Consider the following 26,725-nt stretch of genomic DNA (forward strand, 5'->3'; position numbering starts at 1 on the left):
TCAGGGCGGGATCTAGGCGGCGGCGCAGCCTGTTAGCGCCTCAGCCCCCTCCCCCCCCCCATGCGTTGGTTCCCCTCCCCTCCCCTCCCCTCCCCCTCCCCGCACCTTGGGGGGAACCGGGCCCCGACCCGCGCGCCCGGGGTATTGAGGCGCCCGGCTCCCATCGAAATGGCGTCTCGGGGGGTCAGGGCCGCAGCGACTTGCGAAACCCGCCCGGGAGGCGTGTGGCCGAGCCGGGGCTTGAACCCGGGTCCCCTGTCTCGGGCACGCCCTAGGCTCACGTGTGGCGCTTTGCACCGTCAGGCTGGCGCACCGACCATGGAGAGGTACCACGTGCTGGAGGTGATCGGAGAAGGGTCCTTCGGGAGAGTGTACAAGGGGCGCCGGAAATACAGCGCCCAGGTGAGGAGAGATCCAGGGAGGGGCGCTCTGCGGAGGGGGCTGGGAAGGGAATGAAGCACCGGGGTGAGAAGTTGTAGGGAAAAGAGCATATGAGCGAAAAAGAGCACAGGGCCAGAGAGTCCTTGATGAGGAGCTCGGGGTTCTGTGACTGGGCTTCTGCGTCCAGGGTCTTTGACAATCAAGTGTGAGGCACAACAGTCTCCCTCACCTGATACAGCAATGAAGGGTCCTGCGGCACCTTACAGACTAACGGAAAAGTTTTCTGTTAGTTTATAAGGTGCCGCAGGACCCTTTGTTGCTCTTACAGATCCAGGCTAACACGGCTACCCCTCCAATACTCCTCACCTGATAGTTTATCTGGTATTTTCCCCCTGTTTAAGGTTGCACAACATTTTCTATTCTAAGCTCCTGCTTTCCCATGCTCAGAACGGTCTGAAACGTTCTCCTGTGCATTTGATATGTTCTGGGCTTTGTTTGCATTTGATGGGAAATGTATTTATTAATAAATCCCTTGAATTATTTCTGAATTTGGCTGCTTGATTCTCCCTCTACACTGAGATAGGGCTATAGCAAAAGTAACTTAACATCTAAAATCTGCTCTTGGCAAAATCTCACTACAATTTGGGACCTTGACTTTGGATAAGAAATTGGTTCTGATTAACGGCTGGTCACTTTCACCTTGTTTACTGAGCATGTGTAGTTGCAACTGTCATGAATTTTACAGGGTCACATGCTGATTTGGGAAAAGGCTTTCACCCAGACTCTATTCTACCAGGATGATTGTTCACCACACTGTTTTGCCTGCAGTTCATTGCAAATGCAAGTAGTGGCATTTAGACAACAGTGTGCCTGATTTGCAGGCAGAATAAAGAACTTAGGTGACCAAGTGCCACAATTTGCACAGTCCAGCGTGTGCCAGATTCTGCCCAGGAAATCAGAACTGCTTTTCAAATGTGACCCCTGGGCTGCAGAGTGCACTCGTGCACAGCCAGCAACATTCGTGCCACCCAGAATGTCCCAGCACTGAGCTGTCATGCCTTTAAAATAACTGGAGTTTTTCACCTCAGCCTGCTTTGTAGCACTCGCTGAGATCTACCAGTTAACCATGTTGGACGAAAATTAGTTCAACATTTTAAAGGTTACGAACAGTGAAACTCGGTAATCTCTGGGGTCCCCTCGATCTATTCAGGCTGCTAAGGTTATCTGCAAGTGTAGGGGAGTGTAGAACTGGCCTAGCCTTCTAATCTAGCAGTCGTTAGTTGATCCTAGCCTGAGTGGGAGTGGGAGCAGGAGTGGGTGGGGGAATTTGTGGCTCACAGCTTTGTCTACTTTGACAGGTGGTGGCGCTGAAGTTCATCCCCAAAGTTGGGCGATCAGAGAAGGAGCTGAAGAACCTGCAGCGGGAAATTGAGATCATGAGGGGACTGCACCATCCCAACATCGTCCAGATGCTTGACAGCTTTGAGACCGAGAAGGAGGTAAGCGGGCGCGCATGGGGCCTGTGTGGCACTATCCGGGGAGGGGCGGTGGGAGGCAGGGAGGCACATGCATTGTCAGCTGCACAGGTTCTGCTGAATAGCCAGAGCTGGCTGAAACTGGGACCTTCCAGCAGATGCTAAGGGTGTGCAGTCCTGGCCATCAGAGGGGAAGTCCCAGGCCAAAAGGAGCAAGCATTGGCCTTTCTCATGACTCTGCTGTGTTTCTCTCCCTGTCTGCATAAGTGAATCCCACAGCCAGACTGCTCAGCTCTCATTGTGTCCCACCACCGGTTCCCCCCATGATTGCCCTTCCCAGGCCCAGCTGGGTGTCTCTCTGCCCTTGGAGCTAAATCCCAAGGCCTTACTCTGGCATCATGCCGTGGCTGTCTGAGGAAAGGCTAAGGCTGGGTCTTTGTCCCTGGCCAGACGTGCTGGAATTGGTGTCATTTCCCAGCACTCTGCTGCAAGCCATTGGATCCCCTCTCTGCGGGCCCCAGGGCACAGCTGGGATTCATGCCTGCTCTGGGGGGTCCCGCAACCCTTCTTGACACTCTGACTCCCCTCCAGGTGGTGGTGGTGACGGACTACGCGGAGGGGGAGCTCTTCCAGATCTTGGAGGATGATGGGAGTCTGCCAGAGGACCAGGTAGCTGAACCATCAGCACCAGTCACAGTCATGTCAGGCCTGGGGTAGGCGAGTGGCGAGGGACTCATTGCCCTGCAGGAAGTGGCCAGTGGACGTCAGAGCTGGTGGACACCACCGAGTCTGTAGTCTTGGGCTGACCCTCCAAATGGGAACCAATCAGATACAGTGGCAGGAAGGGTCTGATTGGCCAGGCCAGGGAGAGAACTCCCTGTTGCCCTTTGCACAGGCTGGGTTCAGATATAGCTGTAGGCTACAAGTGACAAGTACTGGCCTTCGCTCAGCCTGCCCGGGACTGCAAGAGGGATGAGTCAGCACTAAGTAGCACTGGCAGGGATGTATGTAGAGGGGAGCCCAGGGCTGAGGTAGCAAGGACTGCAAGTCGGGAGTGAGGGGCACCAGCAGATCTCTGGGGAACCCGGGGCTGGGCTAGCAGGAGCCTGCAGGTTGGGACTGAGGAGCACGACACAATGGAGGGGAGCTTATGGCTGCGCCAGCAGGGGCTGTGTGTCAGGGGCGAGTGGGAGCTCAGAGCTGAGCTAGCAGGTCCTGTGTGTCAGGAGTGAGGGGGAGCCCAGGGCTGGTGTAGGAGGGGCTGTGTGTCAGGAGTGAGGGGCACCGGCAGAGCTGTGGGGAGCCCAGAGCTGAGCTAGCAGGGGCTGTGTGTCAGGAGTGAGGGGCACCGGCAGAGCTGTGGGGAGCCCAGGGCTGAGCTAGTAGGGGCTGTGTGTCAGGAGTGAGGGGCACCGGCAGAGCTGTGGGGAGCCCAGAGCTGAGCTAGCAGGGGCTGTGTGTCAGGAGTGAGGGGCACCGGCAGAGCTGTGGGGAGCCCAGAGCTGAGCTAGCAGGGGCTGTGTGTCAGGAGTGAGGGGCACCGGCAGAGCTGTGGGGAGCCCAGGGCTGGTGTAGGAGGGGCTGTGTGTCAGGAGTGAGGGGCACCGGCAGAGCTGTGGGGAGCCCAGGGCTGAGCTAGCAGGGGCTGTGTGTCAGGAGTGAGGGGGAGCCCAGGGCTGAGCTAGCAGGGCTGTGTGTCAGGAGTGAGGGGCACCGGCAGAGCTGTGGGGAGCCCAGGGCTGAGCTAGCAGGGGCTGTGTGTCAGGAGTGAGGGGCACCGGCAGAGCTGTGGGGAGCCCAGGGCTGAGCTAGCAGGGGCTGTGTGTCAGGAGTGAGGGGCACCGGCAGAGCTGTGGGGAGCCCAGGGCTGAGCTAGCAGGGGCTGTGTGTCAGGAGTGAGGGGCACCGGCAGAGCTGTGGGGAGCCCAGAGCTGAGCTAGCAGGGGCTGTGTGTCAGGAGTGAGGGGCACCGGCAGAGCTGTGGGGAGCCCAGGGCTGAGCTAGCAGGGGCTGTGTGTCAGGAGTGAGGGGCACCGGCAGAGCTGTGGTCAGGACGCAGACTCATCTGATGCGGTTGTCACGGTTCCCTATCTCTCAGGTTCAGGCCATCGCCTCCCAGCTGGTCTCTGCCCTCTACTACCTCCACTCACACCGGATCCTGCACCGCGACATGAAGCCCCAGAACATCCTGCTGGGCAAAGGGGGCCTAGTCAAGCTCTGTGACTTCGGGTAGGTCCCCTGAGAGCTTGCTGGCCCCTGGCACCATGATGAGGGGTGTGTGTGTGGAGCATCTCAGAGGCAGATTCAGGAGCTCCCTCTGCCCTGGCAGATTTGCTCGTGCCATGAGCATCAACACCATGGTGCTGACGTCCATCAAGGGCACCCCACTGTACATGGCCCCCGAGCTGGTGCAGGAGAAGCCCTATGACCACACAGCTGACCTGTGGTCTGTGGGCTGCATTTTGTACGAGCTCTTCGTGGGGACCCCGCCCTTCTACACCACCAGCATCTTCCAGCTGGTCAGCCTCATCATCAAGGACCCCGTCAAGTGGCCCAAAACCATGAGCCCTTCGTTCAAGGTAGGGGAGGATGCTGGGAGGGCCCCCTGTAGCACAGCTGCCCTGTTTCCAGACAGCCCTGCCTGACCCTCATTGAGCGAGGTCCCAGAACCCCAGTGGATGGGCTGGCTCGCCCAAGTTCCTGCTTGGGGAGCATGAACAGGTCCATGGGCTCCCCTTGCAGACAGGGCTCTCCGCTTCTTGGCCAGGGAGTCGGGCTGCTGCGTGCTGGTTAATGGCTGCAAGGGCAGTCAGGGCTCTGGACGTTCTATGTGTCACTTGACGCAGGGGGACCCCCCCTTGCTGCTGAATCGTCCCCTGGAATTGTTTAACCAGAGTGCTTCTCGCCCTTATGGTGGTGAAGAAACCCTTGCAGGGTGACAGAAGCAGTAGTGCCTGTTTGACTGTAGCAATGCCTGCCTGAGTGTGTGCACAGCCTGAAACAGCAGCTCTGAGCAGCACGGACCGGCCCATTACTCTCAAGGGTGCTAGCTCTGAATTGCAATGGTGGCACACGATATGCCGAGCTTTAGTTATTTCTCTACCCACTGCCCCACCCTCCTTTCCCAAAGCAGGTGGTACAGCCCAGGAGGCCTGACTCCCCATTGGGGTGGGTGCATGCCCAGCTTGCTGCCCAGGAGCCAGCAGTTGGGGGTGGAGGGGCACAGAGAGGCAGAGAATGTGACACTGGGTCTCTGTGCTCCGGGCAGAGCTTCCTGCAAGGCCTGTTGATGAAGGACCCTGGCCAGCGCCTGTCCTGGCCAGAGCTGCTGTATCACCCCTTCATCGCAGGCCAGGTGACCAGTGAGTACCAGCTCTTTGCTGCCTCCCCAGTGCTGTTCCCGGGGGCACTGCCTACAGCCCAGCCACTCCCTCTGCCCCATCTCCCCTGGATGCGCTAGGCAGCGACCCCTGCATCGCTTTCCTTCTGGCCCTCTTGCCACACCCCCAGCCTGTGCCAGTCCCCACGGTGCCCATGGGGGCGAGTGTCCTGTCCCTGGAGGGGCCCCCTAGGATGGTCACTGTGGTCCCCCACTTGGCTCACACTGCAAATCCCATCAGTGATCGATGACATGGAGCAACACGGGATCGCGAATCCCTTCACCAGTAAGCTGCCTCCGGAGCTGCAGGTGCTGAAGGAGAAGCAGGCTCACTCGCTGGCCCCTAGGAGTGGCCAGTCCAAGATCCTGAGGAAGGCGCGACAGAAGATGGCTGAGGCGGCTTGGAGGAAGGTGACTGTTTGGTGTCTGCTGGCTGGGCAGCACCCTCATTGTAGTAGTGCTGGGATGCCTGGGCCTGGGCGAGGAGCGAAGGAGGGAACTTCGTTAGGGCTTGGGAGAGACGACACTGGGAGTGGTTGGGATAATCACACCTGCGGGCAAGGGGGGGATCAGGAACGAGAAGGGGGTGTGAGGGTCAGTCAGTTACATGGCAAGAGGTTCACCCCCCACGGTGCAGGAGGGGCGTCTGGGTACTTCGTCAGTTACGTGGAGAGACACCCTTGATGATGGGGAGAGGAGTCTGGGGGCTTGGTGAGTTGCCGGGGGAAAGATCTCCCCCGGAGGTGGGGGAAGGGAGGCGGTGTCTGGGGCTTGGTCGGTCACACAGAGATCTAAGCTGGTGGATGCTCTTTGGCCCCTTCCAGGAGCAGCGGAAGGCAGACACTCCATCTAAAAAGGAGGCAGGCAGAGGAGGCTTGGGGCACAGACCCGAGGCAGCTCTCAGGGAGCGGGAGGAGACAGGCTGCGCTCTGGGCTCCCCCGCTGGAAACAAGAACCACACCATCCTGGGAGAGGGGCCTGATGAGGCAGCGTGGGAGACAACTGAGCCTCCGCCTACGCCGCGGTGAGGGGCAGTGGTGCTGGGTTAATGGGTTTCCAGGGTGGGCTGGGGGCACCTGTGAGCAAGGAGATGGCAGGTCTCTAGCAGCTTTGCTTCTTGTGCAGGGAACACCGGATCACTCAGGATTATGAACGGGAGTTCCCAGCGGCGGAACAGGGGACTCCCAGGCAGGCTGGGGGCAGCAAGGTGGGACCACGAAGCAGGCGCAGCATTGAGACCGTGGACCTGGAGAATGAGGTGAGACGTGACTGGGGCAGCAGCTTCCCTTGGGAGCTGGCTAGAGGCGCTGCAGAGTCTGGGACGGGCATGACCCCACTCTTCTGAATCTAATGGTATGAAAGTGGCCTCTCTAGTGACCTTTGACCTAGGAACTGGACAGCGATGATGAATGGCAGCATCTGATTGAGGCCACGGACCCCTCAACCATGCAGCTGAGCACACCCCTGAGCCTTCTGGGGGACCCAGCCTTCGTGCAGCGCCTCCGGGCCCGGCTGCAGGACTCCAGCCAGCAGGTGAGTGGGGTAGCGGTGTGGGCACAGAGACAGCCAGGGGTAGTGGTGTGCACAGAGACAGCCGGGGTAGAGGTGTGGGTACAGAGACGTGGACAGTGCAGGGCTGCGTTTGGGTCCATATTCACAGCTCATTACTCAGGAGAGGTCTCTGGAGAAGATCTGAGCCCTACTGTCAGCCGTGCTGCCTTGTGGGACACTGGGAATGTCCCTTCCACCCATCTGCTTCAGTCTCTCCACCTGCACAGTGGAAACCCTGGTCCCAACTTCCAGGAGTGTGCCAAGGACGCAGAGCTCAGAGCAAGGCAGGGAAGCCTTCCCCTCCCCTGGATTGGTGACCTGGGGAAGCACCTGGATCTCTCCACCCCTGCTCCAAGCCAGGGGAGAAAATACCTTCTCTGTCCCCTGGGATCTGAGCTCTCCTGTTGGTGGATCCCTGCTTTCCCTGTGCTGTTGGGCGCCCCTGCCCACTGTCTGGGGTTCAAGGCCTGTGGGCATAAGAGGAGCCCTCCGGCTGGCAGAGGTGCTGCTGGCATCCAGATCTGCTGATCTCAGCACCCCAAACCCCTTCTTTGGCCTCTCCTTGCCCAGGTGCTGGAGGGGATGTTGGAGGGAGCATCTCATCTCCGCCCGGTCCTCCGCGTTGTGGGCAACCTGCTCACCACCAAGTGTGACTCAGAGCTTCTCTGCAGCTTCTGCCAGGCCACAGACATCCCTCGTTTCCTGCTGCACCTGGTTGGGCAGATCCTGGGGAGTGCCCGCAGCATGCAGGTGGGTGTGGGAGTGGCCTCTCTGGAGCCTTGCTCTGCACATGTGGGGGCAAGCCAGCATCCAGCATGGGCAAGGGAGGCTGGGGGTGTGCGTCACCACTCCTCCAGGCTGTTGTAGCAGCTGCATGGACCCCCTGGAGGCAGCTGTGGTCCCCTCTGTCTCTGGATGCACTTCTCCCCCTGCTTGTAGCACCCCCCATGGGGGCAGAGTCCTGCTGGACCGTTGCTCAGGTCAGTTTGGCTACTGGCCATTCAGAATGGAGCTCCCTGGAACAGGGTTTCTCTTCTGCTCCCACAGCAGCCCTGGTGCCTCACGCTGCTGGCAGATCTGGTCGGTGTGACAACGGCCTATTTCACCAGTGACCCCCACCAGGAGCGTGGCCAGGGGAGAAGGTAGACGGCTGTTGGCGGGGTGGGACGACCGGTACCAGACCAGGAGTTTGAGAGGTGCTGCAGTGGGGTTCCCCTTGCTCTCACCAAAGCTCCTCCTGTGTAGCTCCATCCACGGGGCCCTGCGGGTGGGGGGTCACGCTTTGGATCACAACTTGCAGCATGCGGGAGAGTTTGCCCACATCCTAAAGGGTAGCAGAGCCCACAACAGAGTTTGCACCTCCCACTCCTGAGCCCTCCCTCTGGGTCAGGCCGCCTCTGCTGGGGCTGACTGGCCTGTTAGCCAGACAGACGGCTGGCGCTGCAGACGCAATAAGCCAATCCGGGGTGAAGCAGGCGACTTTGACTCCCATCCCTGGGCCAGATGAGGAGTGGAAAGGGAACGTGGACAGGGCCCTGGTGTCATAGTGATGTGGCGGGGGGGCAGCAGCCTGCACAGCAAGCCCCGCCCCCTGGGGCTCTGCGGTGCAGGCACCACTGGCAGATCCTGGGGAGGCCTTGCCCATACAGAGCTGTTCGGCTGCCCTGTCATCTCACAGTTGAGCTGGCGGCTCCCAGTCTCGAGGGCCTCACCTCCCCAACACCCGCCTCCCCCAGCCTGCAGGTTTTCCAGGAGGCAGCGGCTGGCTTCCTCTCCCTGCTGCCCAAGCTGCTAGCCCAGCCAGCCGACGGCGAGATGAGGCTCTGCGAACAAAGCACCATGGTAAGGCTGACCCTCCCGCGTGCCCAGCGCCCTCTGGCTACCTGCTTCTCACTCCCTGGGGCAGCCTGGCGCCCTGCCTCCTTCCTTGTGCCTGGCATGTGGCCTCAGCTGCCCATCCCTCTCCCTGGGCGTGCGGTGACTGCGGCCGTCCTGTCCCCCTTTGCAGTGCTTCACCGTGCTCTGCGACTGCATGGACAGCAGCAGCCCCTCTGTGTCAGGCCCCTTCTACGCCAGTCTGGTCACCGAGTGGCGCCTCCTGCTGGATGCGATCCTCCACAGGGCCACCCCTGAGCAGCCTGCTCCGGAAGGTAATGGGCTCCCTGCACCAGTGACGAGAGGGGGGTCTCGTGAGGTGGGCACCTCACTACCCAAGAGCCTGTCATTTTAGTGCTGCAGAAAATGAGTGACCAGTGGCCTTGATTGGAGCCAAGTGTAGGATAGGCAGCCGAGAGGGTAGTTTCTCATGGCTGGTACTGCCCCACCCCAGGGAGTAGCAGGGGGTTATAAGAGGCTAGAGGAAGCAGTGTCTTCCCTGGCTTTTACTACTCAACTGCTCCCCTCGTCCTCTCCCTCATCTGACCCCTCCTGGAGGGCCCACAGCTGGCTCTTGCAGTTTGCAGACAGGTAACTCCTCCACCAAAGTGTATCTGTTAAGGGCTGAGTGAAAAGCCTGCCCCATCGCCAGACCAATTAGCATAATGTGAACCTGTGAGAGAACCAGTGAGTGGCAGTGAAACCCTTTAATGGGCATGTGCCAGCCCTGAGTTACTGACAAAACCAGCTGTGCATCACTGTGTCTATGGGACCTTTGTTTAAAATTTGCTGTAAGTATTTCAGTAGTTTGTTGCTGAGGTTTATAAAATTATGTCTCTAAAGACCCCTGCTTAGATACTTAGGTGCAATCTGAGTATTCAGCTTTAGCCCTCATGGCCTGGCTCTTCAGACTAAGTTTCTTCAGAAGACCACCCTGACGGCAAATACACGTTAATGTTAATTGCCGTAGTACAAACACTTGCTTCCAAACTCTTCCTGTTCTTTCTATCCACTCTGAAGCTCATTTCACCCGGCTGTTGAAGAGATCCCTTAAAGGGACAGCATCCCTTTTCTATCAGATATCTGGGCAAGTGAGCTTCCCTTCTTTTTTTCCTGACTAGTTGCTGAACTAGTTTTAAGAGAGTCCTTCCCCAAAATTAGGATCTTGTGAAGAAATAAAACTTTTTGTTATGCCGAAAATCTTTGGAAACATATTTTAAAATAAACTTACACAGGTTCCACCCACAAAACCAGGGTTCCATGGTCTGGCAATATCAGGACCAGAGAGCCCCGGGCTGTGAGGCTGTTGGGAGGGGAGCCCGGTGGGGTTTCTTTACAGGGGATGACACCCATGGGGCCAGGGCTGTGGTCAGCAGCCTGGCCAGGGCTAGAGCAGGTTTCTGCATGGCTGACTGCTGGGGCTGCAGCCACCAACCTGTCTGCATCTAGGCTGGGGGCTAGCACAGGCTGAGCGGCTGGGAAGGGGGCTGCAGGGCTCGAAATAGGTGGGGTCAGAGGCATGGGGGTCAGTGGGACCTGGAGCTGGCAGCAGGGAGGGTCAGTAGGCTGCAGGGACATGCACACCTCCTTTGTTCAGCAAATTTCCTCATGTGGGACTGGTCAGGTTTCCGAGGGTGCCAGACGAGGGAGGCACAACTGATAGAGAAATTTCATAAAGAAGTCTTGTTGTGAAAATCACACAAAATAAATTACTTTCCTTTTGCTAATAGCAGTGAACTGTGTTATGACCACATTTAACTGCTCTGTTGGATTGATACTGTCTTTGTGTCAGCGACTGTAAATGTGTGGTGATCTGGAATGATTGCTTTGTAAAGCCCTGAAAGTACGTTTAAAATATAAAAGCAGCTTAGAGGTACTGAAAATGTCAAACAGGAATGGACTGCATCACGTAGTCCATAAAATTTACGGTTGTATTCAACAGGACAACCGACTTGCCCTTACTGCAAAGGTTTTGCACATAAATCTCTGACAAACCTCAGGGAATATCGCAGAGCCTGTGACTGACATCTTTTATTCCCAAATTTGATGCTTTTCATTAAGTACCTTCTGCAAGTCCAGTCTCCGTACTCTGCCTGCAGTGGGGAACAGGCTCTGTTTTCTTCACAAATTTTAGAACAGGATTTTTTTTCCCACGTGTCATTTGCTACATGTGGGTTCTGGGATTTGGCAGGAAGGTGGGAGCAGAGAGAAGGCAAATGCTGTGAGGAGGGAATGGGGCTTGGATGGAGCAGGGGTGGAGTAAGGGTGGGCCACAGGCTGGGGAGCTTACCTCCCCAAGCAGCAGCTTTATCCACTGTGCATGTCATCACCATCTGCTTGTGTCCCAGGATGGGGGGGATGGAGGGGAGGGTTCCCTGTGCCCTGGAGCCCCTCAGGCCTGAACCACAACTTTCTGCTATCCAAGGCCTGGGCTCCCCATGCACTCAGTCCTGCAGGTGCTCCTCACTCCCAATCCACAGCCCCTATGCTCTTAACTGTCCATCTGAATCTCTTGCTGCCACCCTGCTCTTTGCTCATAAATTGGATCTTTTCTGCTCTTCTGTCTCTGCACAGAGCCAGCCCAGGAGGTGAGATCAGCACAGGAGCAGGACAAGTGTGCGGCCGATATCTTCACAGCAGCACTGACCGCTGTTTGCAGCCTCCCCGTGGGATGCAAGGGGAACCAGGAGGCCAAGAAGCAGGTCACAGTTCCTTCTTGGCCACAAGGCAAAAAGTGCCCTGAAAGAACCCTGCATGGCAGGAGGTGACCGGGGCCCTGGAGCTGCTGCACTCTGGGATCACACTGGCGTGGCCTAGAGCGTGGGACCCCTGAGTGCTTTACAGATGGTGACCTGGCGCCACTCGATGCAGCCACCTCTGGGGTGGAAAGTGGCAAATGTATAACAGCGAGTAGCAGTGCCATGCGGCACGGGACAGGGAGTAAATGAGACTCCTAGAGCCAACTGAACACCAGAGGGGACTGGGGGGAGAACGTGATTCTCGGATCTGAGAAGGAAGCTGGGTTACCCCGACTGATGCCAGGACAATGTCAGAGGGTCTTTAAAAGTCACAGTTTGGGACCTACAATGTTACACCTTATTCAAAAGACAACATGTCTCCTGCGGCTGTGCTGGGCCAATGGGGCCAAACTGACTGCTGTGGAGAGCGCCCCCTATGTCCTGCAGCACAGCACCCCTAGTGCCCTGCTGCGGCCAGCCTTGCCTGCCCGGGGAGAGCGCCCCCTACTGACCCACCCTGCTCCCTGCAGCACAGCGCCCAGTGCCAGCCCTGCCTGCCCGGGGAGAGCGCCCCCTACGGACCCACCCTGCTCCCTGCAGCACAGCCCCCCAGTGCCAGCCCTGCCTGCCCGGGGAGAGCGCCCCCTACGGACCCACCCTGCTCCCTGCAGCACAGCCCCCAGTGCCAGCCCTGCCTGCCCGGGGAGAGCGCCCCCTACTGACCCACCCTGCTCCCTGCAGCACAGCCCCCCCAGTGCTAGCCCTGCCTGCCTGGGGAGAGCGCCCCCTACTGACCCATCCTGCTCCCTGCAGTACAGCCCCCCAGTGCCAGCCCTGCCTGCCCAGGGAGAGCGCCCCCTACGGACCCACCCTGCTCCCTGCAGCACAGCCCCCAGTGCCAGCCCTGCCTGCCTGGGGAGAGCGCCCCCTACTGACCCACCCTGCTCCCTGCAGCACAGCCCCCCACCCCCAGTGCCAGCCCTGCCTGCCCGGGGAGAGCGCCCCCTACGGACCCACCCTGCTCCCTGCAGCCCAGCCCCCCACGTGCCAGCCCTGCCTGCCTGGGGAGAGTGCCCCCTACTGACCCACCCTGCTCCCTGCAGCACAGCCCTCAGTGCCAGCCCTGCCTGCCTGGGGAGAGCGCCCCCTACTGACCCACCCTGCTCCCTGCAGTACAGCCCCGCAGAGCCAGCCCTGCTTGCGTGGGGAGAGCACCCCCTACTGACCCACCCTGCTCCCTGCAGCACAGCCCCCATAGTGCCAGCCCTGCCTGCCTGGGGAGAGCGCCCCCTACTGACCCACACTGCTCCCTGCAGCACAGCCCCCCAGTGCCAGCCCTGCCTGCCTGGGGAGAGTGCCCCCTACTGACCCACCCTGCTCCCTGCAGCACAGCCCTCAGTGCCAGCCCTGCCTGCCTGGGGAGAGCGCCCCCTACTGACCCACCCTGCTCCCTGCAGTACAGCCCCGCAGAGCCAGCCCTGCTTGCGTGGGGAGAGCACCCCCTACTGACCCACCCTGCTCCCTGCAGCACAGCCCCCATAGTGCCAGCCCTGCCTGCCTGGGGAGAGCGCCCCCTACTGACCCACACTGCTCCCTGCAGCACAGCCCCCCAGTGCCAGCCCTGCCTGCCTGGGGAGAGTGCCCCCTACTGACCCACCCTGCTCCCTGCAGCACAGCCCTCAGTGCCAGCCCTGCCTGCCTGGGGAGAGTGCCCCCTACTGACCCACCCTGCTCCCTGCAGCACAGCCCTCAGTGCCAGCCCTGCCTGCCTGGGGAGAGCGCCCCCTACTGACCCACCCTGCTCCCTGCAGTACAGCCCCGCAGAGCCAGCCCTGCTTGCGTGGGGAGAGCGCCCCCTACGGACCCACCCTGCTCCCTGCAGCACAGCCCCCATAGTGCCAGCCCTGCCTGCCTGGGGAGAGCGCCCCCTACTGACCCACACTGCTCCCTGCAGCACAGCCCCCCAGTGCCAGCCCTGCCTGCCTGGGGAGAGCGCCCCCTACTGACCCACACTGCTCCCTGCAGCACAGCCCCCCAGTGCCAGCCTTGCCTGCCTGGGGAGAGTGCCCCCTACTGACCCACCCTGCTCCCTGCAGCACAGCCCCCCCAGTGCCAGCCCTGCCTGCCCGGGGAGAGCGCCCCCTACTGACCCACCCTGCTCCCTGCAGCACAGCACCCCCCCATCATTGCACTTGCTGGTGGCTCTGGAATTATGACCCTCTTGGCTGATTTCCCACAGGTCGCCTGCCAAGTGGCTGAGAAACTGATGGAAGAAAACAGTCAGCTGCTGGTGAGGTTCCTGGCGGGACTCGAGCGCCCAGCCTGCTCCCTGAACGTGCTCAAGGTAACGCAGCCCTCTGCCTGGGGCTCCCTCCCAGGACTGACCCCTCCAGGCTTCCGGCAGTGCATCCAGGCTTCCATGGGTGGGAGTGGTATCCGACTGCGTTCTCCACCTCTGCAATAAACTGGCTCTGCTCCTATGGCACCCGCCTTAGCTAGGCCGAGTGTCGCTCAGCAGCGCAGCACCATCTGTGCCACTGCTCTCACAAGGTGGCAGATCTTGGCCATCCTGCTTTCTCCTGCCTGTGTCCCTTGGATGTGCTCCTGCTCGTGGAACAGCTGCTGGTCTCTGTATGAAGCCCATCTACCTGGGCACGAGGCAGGCAGGTGGCACCCTTCCTCGCTAGACTGCCAAGCTGGGCCCGTCCGGATTGACAGGGCTACCCTGCTCTGCTCTCGGCTGTTTGAGACTCATGGTCCTACTCGTGTGCCCAGTGTCACCACAGCTCTGATTGGTCCTTTCTGCAGAGGCTGAACTCCCCACTCGCCCCCAAGAGGTTTCCCTGAATCACGTTGGCAGGGTAGTGTGTGTGTGGCCTGGGCTATACCCTTCCCCCGTCTGCCAATGCCCAGGGGAGCTTCAAACAGCCAGGGCCAGGATCGGGGAGTGAAACTGGGACCTTACCCCTTCAGGTGGTCAGGTCACTATGAAACGGAGCCCAGGACAGCCAGGGGTCTGGTCACAGGTCTCTACTTCCTTTCCAGGGGACAGAACACCCCTTCCCTTCTCCTTTCCCAGCTGCCTCTCTTTGTCCAAGCTAGCCAGCCTTGGGCACAGCCGCTGTGCTGACCTCTGCTCTCCCCCAGGTGTTGTACGCCTGCGGCCATGCCAGTAAAGGCCTGTGTCATCTGCTGGCGAAGGGGCAGCAAGTGCCGAGCTCCCTGGCCCGGCTGGTGAAGGGCGAGGTATGTTCCTCTCACCTCTTGTGGGGTGGGTCGGGGATAAAGGCGGGCTCCATGTCAGACACCTGCTGTGCTTCCAGTAGCACAGACAGCCCCGGCCTGGGGAGCTCATGCCCTGGCTCACCAGCTACTGGGGGAGGAGGCAGAGGGGTGTGCAGAATGAGCAGAGAGGAGTGTGCCGTGAATCTCAAGGGAGGGGGCGGCGCAAGGGAGGGCGTGAGGTGTGGGACCGGCCAGGGCTTAGGGGAGCGGGAGGTTAGCCAGGGCCTGGCGGGGAGGAGAAGGGACAGGTTTGGTGAGAGCCAGGGGCAGGGCGTGCTGCGGGGGGTAATCTCGGAAGGGGCCATTGTCTCAGCTCAGCCTCTGGTCTGAGTGGCCAAGTGATTCCCTGGCACCCGCCCCAGCGGCCTTTGCTTCCTGCCCCCCCACCCCCGGCTCTGAGCTCTGCTGCTTTCACAGGTGCCTATGGCGGAGCAGCTGCGGGTGCAAGCATGTGAGGCCTCACTTCACCTGCTGTCCCTGCTCATGCTCCAGGTGCAGGCTGTCCCCCCCTGGTAAGTGTGCGCCCGCCTCGGCGAGCTGCTGGCGCTGAGCTGAAGGAGCTTCGCTGCAGTCTGCCCCACACGCCTCTTGGCTGGCAGCTCCCTGCATGGCGCTCCGGCCAGGGCAGGGCAGCAGTTAGCCCTGGACTTCCCCCCGGGGGGAGCGTCTCAGGCTCAGGCTCAGGCTCAGGCTCTGTCTCCGCCCTGGGGGAGAGAGTGTGGACATTTCTCTCGCAAAGTAACCCAGCAGCTTTGTGGCTGCAAGACACAGGAGGTGGAGCTCAGTAGGGGGCCCCCATGAGGACCCCCGTGCGGCACTAGGGGCGCTGGGCTGCAGGGCGTGGGAGATGGGGCCCCATGAGGACCCCCGTGCGGCACTAGGGGCGCTGAGCTGCAGGGCGTGGGAGATGGAGCTCAGTAGGGGACCCCAGTGAGGACCCCCGTGCGGCACTAGGGGCCCTGGGCTGCAGGGCGTGGGAGGTGGGGCCCCATGAGGACCCCTGTGTGGCACTAGGGGCGCTGGGCTGCAGGGCGTGGGAGGTGGAGCTCAGTAGGGGACCCAGGTATGGCTCCTGTCCGTGACCCTTTTGCCCGGCTCTCTAGGGCTGCTGGGGTGGGTCTGTTTCCCAGCTGCCCCTGACCTGGATTGCTGTGTTTCAGGCTGGACCTAGTGGTGAGCGATGCCACTGAGATCTTCACCCGATCAGCTGTCGCGTCTCTCACCGTGAGTCCCACCCAGCGGGCTCCTGTCCTCGGAGGGCCAAGCCTGGCTTGAAACAGCCTAATGCCCATGTGTATGCTGGCAGAGAGCCTGGCATCTCTGCCTCACCCTTCCCATTCACGTGTCTGTAGACAGCCAGAGTGCTCTGTCTGTCTGAGCGTTCCTACGCCTCCTAGGCTGTGGGTAGGGGATCAGTCTGACTGTTCCTACACTCAGGGTAGACACGTGCAGGCAGCTGCCTGTGGGCGAGGGGTAGGGGATCAGTCTGGCTGTTCCTACACTCAAGGCGAGGTGCTCCAAGTCAGCTCCTCAGGCAGGGGAAGGCGTGGTGGAGGGGTGGTGTGGCTTGCTGGGCCTGCCCTCAGGTTGTACAGTACTGAGCTCTCCCCTTCCCTGCAGAGCGCGGCGGGATTCCTGCTGGCTCATCTCGGCCAGCATGGGGTGGCCGTCGAGGTGGGGCCCGAGGAAGCCATGTCGGCCATGACGAATGCGCTCACCGCACCTGCTGAGGTAAGGGGCGATCAGCTGGGTGCTCCCCTCCCGGGAGGGCGTGGCCCCAGGAACCTCTCAGCGAGGGCTGGATGGGCTGGGACACCCTAACTGGCCATGTGCAGCTCAGCACTGATCCAGGCTGGCCTGTGTGATGCAGTGGGGGGTGGGGAGGTGGAACTGCCCAGTTCTAGCTACCCATGCCCAGCGCTAACCAGGACCCATCCTGCCCCGCCCACTTCTCTTCCAGATGCACCTGCCCCCACCCATGGGTGCCGGCCTTTATGATGGGCTCATGCTTCTCCTGCTGCAGCTTCTGGCCCAGGTACCCCACTGCCCACCTGTCGCTGGCCGTGGTGAGGGGCTGCTGGAGGGTCAGGGGGGTGGATGCAGCTGCGTGGTCAAACCAGGGATCCCAGATCCACTGGGTCGGCTACAGCCCCAGCTGTGGAACAGTCTCTTGGAGTAAACTGTTCTGTGTGCCCAACCCCCAAGGCTCTCGCCTCTCCTGCAGGGCAGCCCCACGGCCAGGGCTCCAGCCCTCCTGCTTCCCTCCCATGAGCTCTGTTCAGTGAGTCTGGCGGGAGCAGGGCCCTGCCTGCACCTCACTGAGCATCTGCAGTGACTGGCCCAGCTCTGTCAGCACAGGCACGGCTATTGCTCAGTGGGACTCAGCACAGAGGCATGAAGGATAACACCTAGAGCAGTCTGGGCAGCCCAGAGCCCAGCCAGGTCGCAGTGAACCCTGTGGATCCAGGGGAGAGCCCCAGATCCTTCCAGCCCCCAGCTCTGATCCCCCACCTCCCCAGTCCTGTGTTCTCCCCAAGAGAACCTCAACCCCCCTGCACAGCAGTAGGGAAATGTGCCTCCTTCTGGGGCAGGGGTGGCGTCTGTGGCCTGGGCATTGGCTTCTTGGGGTGGGGGTGGCCCAGTCTTTTGTAGTGCCCCGTCCTGGTTCAGCCAGCCCCATGCCACGCATACCTCTAGCTCGTAGCTGGCCCTGCACCAAACAGCCCTCCCCTGGCTGCCGTGGAACCATGCAAACACGAGGGGACCTGAAGCACACCCCGGTGTCATGAAAACATTACAGGACAGTCTGGACACACCTGCCTGAACAGGAAGTCGAATGGCTGAGCTGGAGGGAATGTGGGAGTGGCCAGTGGATTGGGGGTGTGGGAAGGGGCCCCGAGTCTGTTACAAGTTCCAATCCTACTGGTCTCCTGGGCGGGAGGAGGCAGAAGCTGCCCAGCCATATGGGGCAGGTGCCTGGTTTCCTGCCAGGAGCCAGGCTTGCCCTTGCAAATGGGGCTGGGAATGAGAGGTCTGCCCCACCCCCTTCTCGATAGGGACTGCCTGCCACAGAGGAGCCAGGAGCCCCCTGCAGGGGGGGATCCCTGTGGGTGTGAGGCTGCCAGCCCCAGCGGGAGAGGAATGCTTGGGAGTTGGGGGAAACGGGCGGGAGGAGCCACGTGAGACCGGGAGATGGAGTGCCCAGCGCCTTGACAGCTGTTCCCCCAGGGAGCCGTACCCCTGGGGCAGGGGTCTCCCCGAAGGAGCCTGGCTTTCAAAGGGGGGCACTCAGCACTTCTGACCCTCCAGCCCCTTCAGGGTGCCACTTGCAGGGCCCCTGCTTGTGGGACTTGCCCAGGGGAGCAGCTGCTGGGGATGCCAGGAGGCTGTTACCTGCTTGCAGGGCTGGGGCTGGCCCGCCGGAGGGAGGCAGAGGCTGGGATTGGGAGGGAGTTCCCTAGGAGTCCATCTCTTTGCTGGAGGTGCCTGAGCCCCTGGCTGTGGTCCAGTGCGGTGAGGTGCTACTACCCCTCTCGTCCTGCTCCTGCAGGGCCAGGCCCTTATTCCAAGGGAGCACCGGTTGCCTGCAGGGCTCTGGGTTCGCCCGTGGCTGGTGGCGAGGGTTGCGGGGCTCCGCGCTCCGCCTGGCGTTCTCCCTCCCACAGGGCGATGTGGTGGTGCTCCAGGGCTTTGCCGGCTCAGAGCTGTGGAACGCCGTGTGGCGCCGGGGTGCCGGGGCGCTGCGCTTGGCTGCCGAGCAGCCGGCGATGGAGGGTGACGCGCCTCGGCCAGGCCAGCCCACTGCGGAGCCAGACTGGATCCTCATCTCCCCGCAAGGTAGGGCGGGGGCTAGGGCGACCGCATCTCCCTGTCCCGAATATGGGGGTGGGGAGGGGCAGCTCCTCCAGGGAGCCGGCAGCTGCCGCCGATCCCCCAGGGAAGCGGCAGGTGCCCACGCTCCCCCTGCTTCCCGGAGGCCGAGGGAAGCGAGGGGCAGGATGACACCCAAATACGGGACGATTCGGCCCTTTTAAAAAATAAGTCAGGAGGCCTTTTTGGCGTCCCAGATGTGGGACTGTCCAGACCAGCACGGGACAGACGGTCACCTCGAGGGAGGGAGCAGTGTCTTGTTCTCTGGCAGCGTAAGACTACACATCCCAGAATGCTCTGTGGCTGGTCCATACACCCCATATCTGCGAGGGAGAGCCTGTGGGGCGGCAGCTGCCTCCTTTGCTCCGGGCAGCTCTTCACAGCAGCTCCGCCTCAAGCCAGCTGGTTCCCTCAGCCCAGCTCCCTGGCCCGCCTGCCCCGCTAGCATGGCTCCCAGGACAGCTGAGTGTCACGGGAACACTGCAAGACCCAGGCCCTGCTGGAGCCCTGCTGGCAAACGACCCAGTGGTCAGCGTGGCCCACGGGAGACCTGGGTCCCCCAGCCAGCTCCCTCACAGACTTAGTGTGTGAGGTTGTCTCTGTCTCTCTGGGCCTTGGTGTCGCAGCTGCCCAGAGGAGAGGACGGCCCTGCCTGCTGGGATGCAGAGGGCTCACATAGCAGTGAGATGGGAGCCTATAAGTGCCTGACCTAGAACTTCAGCTGAAGCGTTGTGCCATGGTGTGGTGCCTTTTGAGTGCCCACCTGACCTGCCCAAGCATTTTGCTCCTGGTCGTGGGGTTCAGCCCTTCCCTCTGGAGCAGCAGCAACTGTCTCTCTTGCCCTGTTGGCAGCTCCACTATGCCCAGCACCCCCTCACCAGTCTATAAAGCCCCCGTTGGCATCATGGGACATTAATGGGGCCTTGTGCAGCCCAGGCTGGTGCTCGGGGACCTGGGCGATGGGTGCCTTAGACAGCCAGACTGAATGCAAGGTGGAAGCCTGCTGTGCTGGTGGGCTGCCAGGGACCAGGGGCCGAGTCAGCCTGCACTTTGTCCTGGTGGGAGGTGATGGTGTGCCACAGCCATCCTCGATTCCTGCCAAGGGGCGGGCTTCCCTGCCCGTGCTGGGAGGAGAGGAACGGGAGCCTCTGGAGAGAGGAGGCAGCTGAGCTCAGTGCCACGGACACCTGCGGGCTGCCCAGGAAGCCTGGCTTGGGGAGATCCCATTCAGGCTCATTTGCATGCCGGGACATAGCCATCCTCAGGCCCATTCCCCGCTAGCCTTGGGAGTCTCCTGCCTCGACTGATGCCCCTTGGCTCTACCAGGTCTGGGGCAGGAGGGGGGGAGACCTGCTTGCAAAGGCGCTCGCCAGTGCCTCCTGCCTGGGTGGGCGAGCGAGAACTCGCCGACTCTCATATCTCTGGGCTGCCAACTTCCCTGTCCCCCGCAGGCACCGAGCTGTTCCTCAGCCTGGCCCTCGCCGTCTTCACGCGGGAGCCCCACCAGTGCCTTCATCAGCTCGCCGTCCCCGGCAGCGTCATCGTGGCAACCTTGAACCAGCTGCTCGCCCTCGATTTCCTGGGTCACCTGGCTCACACGTGAGTTCCAGCCCCGCGTGTGGGAACTCAGCTGGGTGGGACGTGGTGGCTGGCAGCACCAAGGGGAACTGGGGTCTGGGACCTGCTGAACTGGAGCGGTGCAAAGAGGGCTGGAGGCTTGGGAAACCTGCCTCTACCAGCCCAGGCTGTGCCGCGTACCAAAGAGCCGCTGACGGGGCGACTTGACCAGCCTCAAAGCAGCTCTGTGGGGAGGAAGTGGGCACGAGCTGGCCCATCGGCCTGGCAGAGGTGGGGTTGACGGTGCAGGGGATGATGCCAAACCAGGCACATGTGGACTGGAAATAGCGGGTGGATTTTTAATGAGAGGAATGAACCACTGGAACAGGGGTTGGGGGGCAGTGTTCCCTCTCGTTGTGTCCAGGTGCAAATGTATTGTGTTACGTGCTCCAGGGTGGGGCTGATGAGCAAGGCATCACCTCCGTACTGGTGCACGTGACAAATTCACTCAGCACATGGAGGATCTGTGGTGGGGGCGGGGGGGTTTGGAGCGTGGGAGGGGCTCAGGCTGGGGAGTACAGGCTCTGGAGTGGTGCAGGGGCTGAGGCTTTTGGGATGTCAGAGGGGGCTCCGGGCTGGGGCCAAAGGGTTTGGTGTGCAGCAACGGGCTTGGGGCAGGAGGAAAGGGGCAGGTTGGGGTTCAGAGTTGGAGTGTGGGGTCTAGGAGGGAGCTAGGGTGGTGGAGGCGGCTTAGGGGCAGGGGATTGGGGTGTGGTCTCCATGCTGCCCTGTGCTCACTTGCAGGCACCATCCCCTGCAGCTCCCCTGGGCTGTGATTCCCATCCCGTGGGAGCTGCAGGGATCGAGCTTCCCGGCGGTTGCAGGGCTGCAGTGTCAGCTGGGAGGAAGAAGCGGCAGCATGTGGAGCAGCTGGCTCAGAACACAGGGACTTTCTGGGGTGTAGCTGCAGCCTGAAAGCCCTTCAGTCCAGCCCTGCTGCTGGGGCTGGACAAGTGCAGCTCCCTTCTGGGGCTTCTTAGGCAGCAGTGCAGCTGCGCAGCTCAGAGGGGGCAGTGGCAGTGGTGGATTCACCCCACCGAGCAGGGGGTTCTCTAGCAATGGGGGTCAGGCCGCTGGCTGGGTTCCGTGGGGGTCAAACTGTGGGTCACAGTGGGCCAGCTGGTCCTCGGATGTGAGACTCTGAATGCAGCCTCGATACAGCTTGCCCTGCTGGTGCCTGCTGCAGATGGCCTCACTCAGCCAGCAGACTCCACGTGGGCTGAGGGGCCCTGGGAACCACACAGCACAGATCTGCTCACTGGGTCCAGCGCCTGGGGCAGCTCTTTCCCTTGCTCTCCGACCCTCTTTCAATCTGCTCCCTCTGATGAGGCCAGGCAGGTGCGGGAAGATGGCGACCCCGAGCTGGTCCCTTCTGTGGTGCTCCAGGCCTGCCAGCTGCTCTGCTTCCCCTTCTCCTTGGATGTAGACACTCAGACCCTCTGGTGCATCATGAAGGCCCTGAGAGACTCCGAGCTCCCTGCCCATCTGCTCCAGGTACCCAGGGATGCTCTGTGATGGGTTGGACCCCCTGGGAGGCTGCCTGAGGATGCCAGAGAGTGCTAGTTCTGCCAGCCTGGGTACCTTTGACCTGGTCTTGCTGAGCCAGGCACTAAAGCCTCCTCCAGCAGAGCACATGAGTAGGGCCACGTCCCATGGCCCCAGCACTCAGGTGTTCACCCCTCACTGTGCTACAAATACCAAGTGGTCAGAAATTCACCTCCTCCCTCAAGTGGTCAGAAATTCACCTCCTCCCCCAGTGTGGAGCCAACCCCCCCCTCCCCCCCGGCCCCAAGGCAGGAAGTACAGACACTGGGTCCTATTACAAATCAGAAGTGAGTTTGTTAGCTGTAAAAAGATGTATTTGAAGTGATGAAAGAGGTAGCAAATGGAAGAAAGCGGAGCGCTAAGCGAATAAAGTGTGCTGCTCAGCTAGGTTCCCTGAAGAGCCTGGAACAAATAACACTTCCTCCCCATAGAGGCTGTTTGAACTAGTCCTTCACTGGCCAGGTTCTCAGATAGCTTTGTAGCTTGGGTCTGTCAGTTTCCCCACCCCCACCAGTCCCAAATTCTTCTGCTTCCAGGTGTTTCGCAGGGTCTCCCTGGGCAGATGGTGGGGGAGACACAAACTGAAGGCCAAGATTATTTCCCACCCTGGCCTTTCCTAGGATTTCCAGCAGGCAGGAGTCCTGTGTTTGATCCCCCCCACCTCCCCGTGGGCAGGTCAGTCCAAGAGGAAGGCTAGGCTCAGGTGACCTGACTGTCATACTGCGGCGTCCAGGAACATCCGCAGGCAGGCCAGGTCTTTCCGCAGCCCATGGGAAGACCTGGTAGGCTATCAGCCCTGTGTGGCTTGCCCCTTGTCGCTCCGATGGCTCAGCAGTGGGAGTGACCCAGCGCAGCATAGTGAAATACCAAGACGCAGGTCGAGATTGCTAACCCCCTCTCCACAGAGGTACCCGCGCACGGCCGGGGTGAGTCCGTGCAGTAACTCACCGACGATCCCTGACCTGACTCATCTTGCAGAAAGCAGCACTGCCTGCCCAGGCTGCCCGCATGCCATGCCAAGCCCCTTCCGACTCCTGCCTCTCGTCTGTGGTGCTGGTCTCCAGTCGCACCACCCTGGCCCATCCAGGTCTCTCCTACTTCTAGGTCTGCTGCCACCACCTGCCTCTCTCAGAGACTGCGCTTCCCATGAGCCTCCTGTGCCACCTTGTGCTGTCCGACGAGGGGGTCATCGACCAGCTGGTGGGGGCAGCCGCAGCCTCCGACCGCGCTACTGCCTTCCTGTCGGCCATCTTGCGTTCAGACAGCCCAGCGCTCACCATGGACCTGCTCTGTCTCCTGACCCACGTGGCCCGGGCTCGTCCCGCTCACCTGCCGTTCCTGCAGCAGATCCTGGCTGGCTCGGACTCAGACTACCAGGTGCTGAGCCGCCTGCTGTGCCACCAGGAGCACACAATCCGCGCCAAAGTCTGCAACCTGGTGGGCAACCTCCTGCGGCATGGCCTGGACTTCCCCCGGGCACTGCAGAGCCAGGCGGGCCTGCTGGAGCGCCTGCTGGAGCGCCTTTCGGACCAGGACGAGCGCGTGCGCAGGTCGGCCAGCTTCGCGGTGGGCAATGCCGCCTACCAGGACGGCTCTCTCCCCCGTGCCCTGGGCAAAGCCGTGCCCGGCATGGTGAGGCTTCTGAGGGACCCCCAGGCCAAAACCCGGTGTAATGCTGCCTCAGCTCTGGGCAACTTGGGCAGGCAGGCAGCAGAGCTGGGGGACATGCTGATCCAGAATAAAGCCCCACAACACCTGCTGGACTTGGCCTGCCACGACCCCCAGCCAGACGTGCAGGAGGCAGCACTGATCGCCCTGCGGTCCATCAGCCAGCAGCCCAAGATGCACCAGGTGAGGAGCACCGTGTCACACTGAAATGAGCCGGGTGAATTTCCATAGGTGTCCACCTCCTCCCTGCCTGGAGAAGCTCCCAGCCAGGCTTGTTTCCTCTCCATCTCTGCCCCTCTGGGGCCCAGCCACTCACAGGGTCTGGGGGGCACCAGCCCATTGTTAAGGGGTGGCCATGGGGGCCTTCCACAGCATGCACACGTCCCACTACTAGTTGCTCACCAGAGTCACCATAGCTCTCGGAGACTCCACTGGTGGTTCCCGAGGCCAAGGGTCCTTCCCTGCCACCATCTGGGAATTCCCAGCTCCCCCGCCTGAGGCAGGGATGGCGTCTGGGAGTCTCACCTCCTGGGTCATGCAGCCCTGGGGGCAGCCTAAGTGATGCCTCTGCACCAGGCGCAGCCATTCTCCCTCTGACTCCAGAGCCTGTAGGCCTGTCCCTCTACCTTCATCCTGGTTCCGTGAAGCCCCCTGAGCTGTGCGCACCTCCCTAGAAAGCTGGGCTGCTGGCCCTGAGGTGCATGCGGACTCGGGGGCAGAGGACGTGGCTAAGGCAGTGCACAGCGCTGCTCAGCCTGGGCTGGCTTTGTGCTGAGGGTTGTCTCTTTTGGGTCCCAGGTGCTGGTGTCTCTCAAGGCCAGCGAGAAGCTGCTGGCACTTTCCACTCGCGACACTCAGTCCAGTTTCCGTGGGAGCCCCCGACCGTCGTCAGCTCATCACTGCAGGAGGCTCATCTACCTTCTGAGGCCTTCACACAGTGCCTGAGAACAGCAGGTCACTGCTCTGGGAGGGACCGTGCCACCCACCTCTGGAGGTCAACATCCAGCGCTGGAACACAGGGGATGCTCCTGTACTCTGCCCAGAAAAGCTGACCCCCAACCCCACTTGCTGAGACCAACCCCAGTGGGGTCCAGGGAGATCACTCTGACAGCAGTTCCTTGAGAAACCTGATACTGAGAGAGGTGGGGAAAATGGAGTGTGCAGCAGAAACTGAAACACCTCATTCTGGTGAGCCAGTCCCAACTGCCCATGGAACCCGCTCTGTGCCAGTGCTGAGAGAGACCATGCCAAGCTCCTCCCTTCACTGTCCTTCACAGAGATCTCTCCAACCCACACTTGGCATCCCCCAGACTTCCTCAAGCACAACAGTAGCTGATGCTCCTGTGTGTACTAGCCGCATCCTGACCACACGCCATTCCAAGAGAAGCCAAGGAGCTTCCCAGACTGACCCCTCTCCAGGCAGGTTGAGCTCCTGCGCAGAGGTTCTTCTAACTACATGCTCCTTCCAGGGGACGAGCCTCTGACCCGAAAGAGCCAGCTTTCGAAATGGGTCTCGTGCTTCCTGAGACGTGCCTTACAGTCGCCTAGGCTGAGCCATACAGGGGTGCAGCCCCAAGAGCCACTGTGCCTTGGACTTCTCCCTCTTCAGTCTCTCTCCCACCACAGAAGTGCCCCTTCACTCCCACCTTCCTTGAATGAGCTCCAGGTTGATCAGACCTAGTTGAACCAGCTCCTGGCTGCACTGAACCCACCACACAGCCTTGATTCAGGGACTATTTCCAGGCCACATTACACATATGTACCTTCACCCGACACTTTCCGGGCTTAACTGCAGGGTCCTGGTGATACAAGCCAGGCTCAAAATCGGATTCCCAGCTGAGCAGGAGCTCCTGCTCCTCTTTCATGGTGAAGTTGGGGATTGGTTCTGTGGCTCAACTTCATGTAGATGGGTTTGGCTCTCTGTTATCCCTGGAGGGTGTGCTGGGGATTCTGCTCTGTGGCCCTGACTGAGCTCCCAATGTGCTTCCTAATCTACATGTGCTGTGGGGGCCCTGCCCGGTGAATAGCAGTTGCATAGCCTGGTGCCATCCATGGAGTCTGCCAGCATTCCCTCACCAGCCAGCAGGCACATCCTGAGGTTCCCTGTACCACCTCCATGCTTGTGGGTCCAGTGGGTTTAGTATTTGGATCTCCGTGGAAGCCCTTGGCCGGACTGCTCCAGCCAGCATTTTCTAGTAACTCATTTATAACAGATTTGTGTGACGCTGCTTTGGAGTCGGTTTTCTAGACTTATTTTTTGTACTGTTGCATTTATATTTGTAGTTTATTATAATGAACCTCTCTTCCCTTCCTGGGAAAATTTCTTGCTTAGTGAGTGGCTCCCATAATACAGTATTCCTCAATCAGGTGCACACACACCCTGGGGGCACATGGGCTTACCCAACGCGGACATCAACACAGCTAGAGGTTTGCCTAGCTTTACAACAGCCTATATAAAAAATCCTAGCAAAGTCAGTACCAGCTAAAATTTCACACAATGACTTGTTTGTACTGCTGTCTACTATATGTTGAAATGCAAGTACAATGTTTGCATTCCAGTTGATTTATTTTGTAATTGTATGGTAGAAATTACAAAGGAAGCCACTTTTCGGTAATCCTGGGCTGGGTCACTTGTGTAGGTTTTAAGTGAGGTGAAAGTTGGGGTACACAGAACAAATCACACCCCTGAACAGCGTACACTAGTTTGGAAAGGCGGAGAGCCACTGCTTCCCAGAAACTAACAGAACAGGACGTTGGCCAGAGTGTAACAGGCTTTGGGGATCCTGAAGAGCTTTACTCTGGGAAACATTCCAGAGCGGCAGAAAATGTAAGTACTGATATTCTCACCTAGTGGCTCCTTGGGGCCCTGCAAGAGTGAACATAACAGCCCAGCCATATTGGGTCAGACCAGTGGTCCAGCTGGCCCAGGGTCGGCAACTACAGTAGCAAGAAGAGCCATTTTTGCGCATTTGGTAAAACTCAATAATTGAACAACCACAGAGCCCGTGAATACCAGATGATCCTTAATAAATAACGTCAAACCAGACTTTTTGTAGCCCAATTTTAAGACCAGCGCACACAAAGGTTTGTAATGTGAAACTGCAGGATGTTCACAAATTTTTGCATATTCTATTTCCTCACACTTTACATCGTTTGTACCACTCTCTGCCTCACTTTCACTCCCGAACCCACTTTATTTATGCCAATTTTACTTCATGTATCATTTCAGTTTTCTTTCTGAAAAGGTGCGTTGCCCTTTCGAAATCAAGACTTTATTAGCAACGTGACATGGTATCATATACCACACTGCACGGCAACTATTAAAGGAGGAGTTATCCAGT

The 26,725-nt window shown here is 60.1% G+C and overlaps 1 protein-coding gene across 2 annotated transcripts; it reads left to right on the forward strand.

Annotated features, from left to right (window-relative positions):
• The first annotated feature begins 153 nt into the window (after window positions 1-153).
• STK36 (serine/threonine kinase 36) lies at window positions 154-26,665 on the forward strand. Of its 2 annotated transcripts, none has more exons than XM_075001784.1 (26): window positions 154-402; window positions 1,740-1,880; window positions 2,448-2,525; window positions 3,955-4,085; window positions 4,186-4,435; window positions 5,125-5,218; window positions 5,477-5,646; window positions 6,060-6,259; window positions 6,361-6,493; window positions 6,625-6,768; window positions 7,357-7,536; window positions 7,834-7,928; window positions 8,523-8,628; window positions 8,795-8,936; window positions 11,236-11,363; window positions 13,639-13,743; window positions 14,547-14,645; window positions 15,102-15,196; window positions 15,845-15,908; window positions 16,305-16,415; window positions 16,645-16,719; window positions 18,350-18,521; window positions 20,006-20,153; window positions 21,440-21,665; window positions 22,821-23,567; window positions 24,183-26,665. In XM_075001784.1, the coding sequence occupies exons 1-26, from the start codon at window positions 169-171 to the stop codon at window positions 24,327-24,329; spliced, it is 4,215 nt and encodes a 1,404-aa protein (XP_074857885.1). In that variant the 5' UTR covers window positions 154-168; the 3' UTR covers window positions 24,330-26,665. The 2 variants fall into 2 exon arrangements, with proteins under 2 accessions (XP_074857885.1, XP_074857886.1); XM_075001785.1 differs by having other exon boundaries at window positions 21,506-21,665.
• The last annotated feature ends 60 nt before the right edge of the window (window positions 26,666-26,725 follow it).

The sequence above is a fragment of the Carettochelys insculpta genome, chromosome 8 (genome assembly GCF_033958435.1).
Source record: "Carettochelys insculpta isolate YL-2023 chromosome 8, ASM3395843v1, whole genome shotgun sequence".
In the NCBI taxonomy this organism is placed as follows: domain Eukaryota; kingdom Metazoa; phylum Chordata; order Testudines; family Carettochelyidae; genus Carettochelys; species Carettochelys insculpta.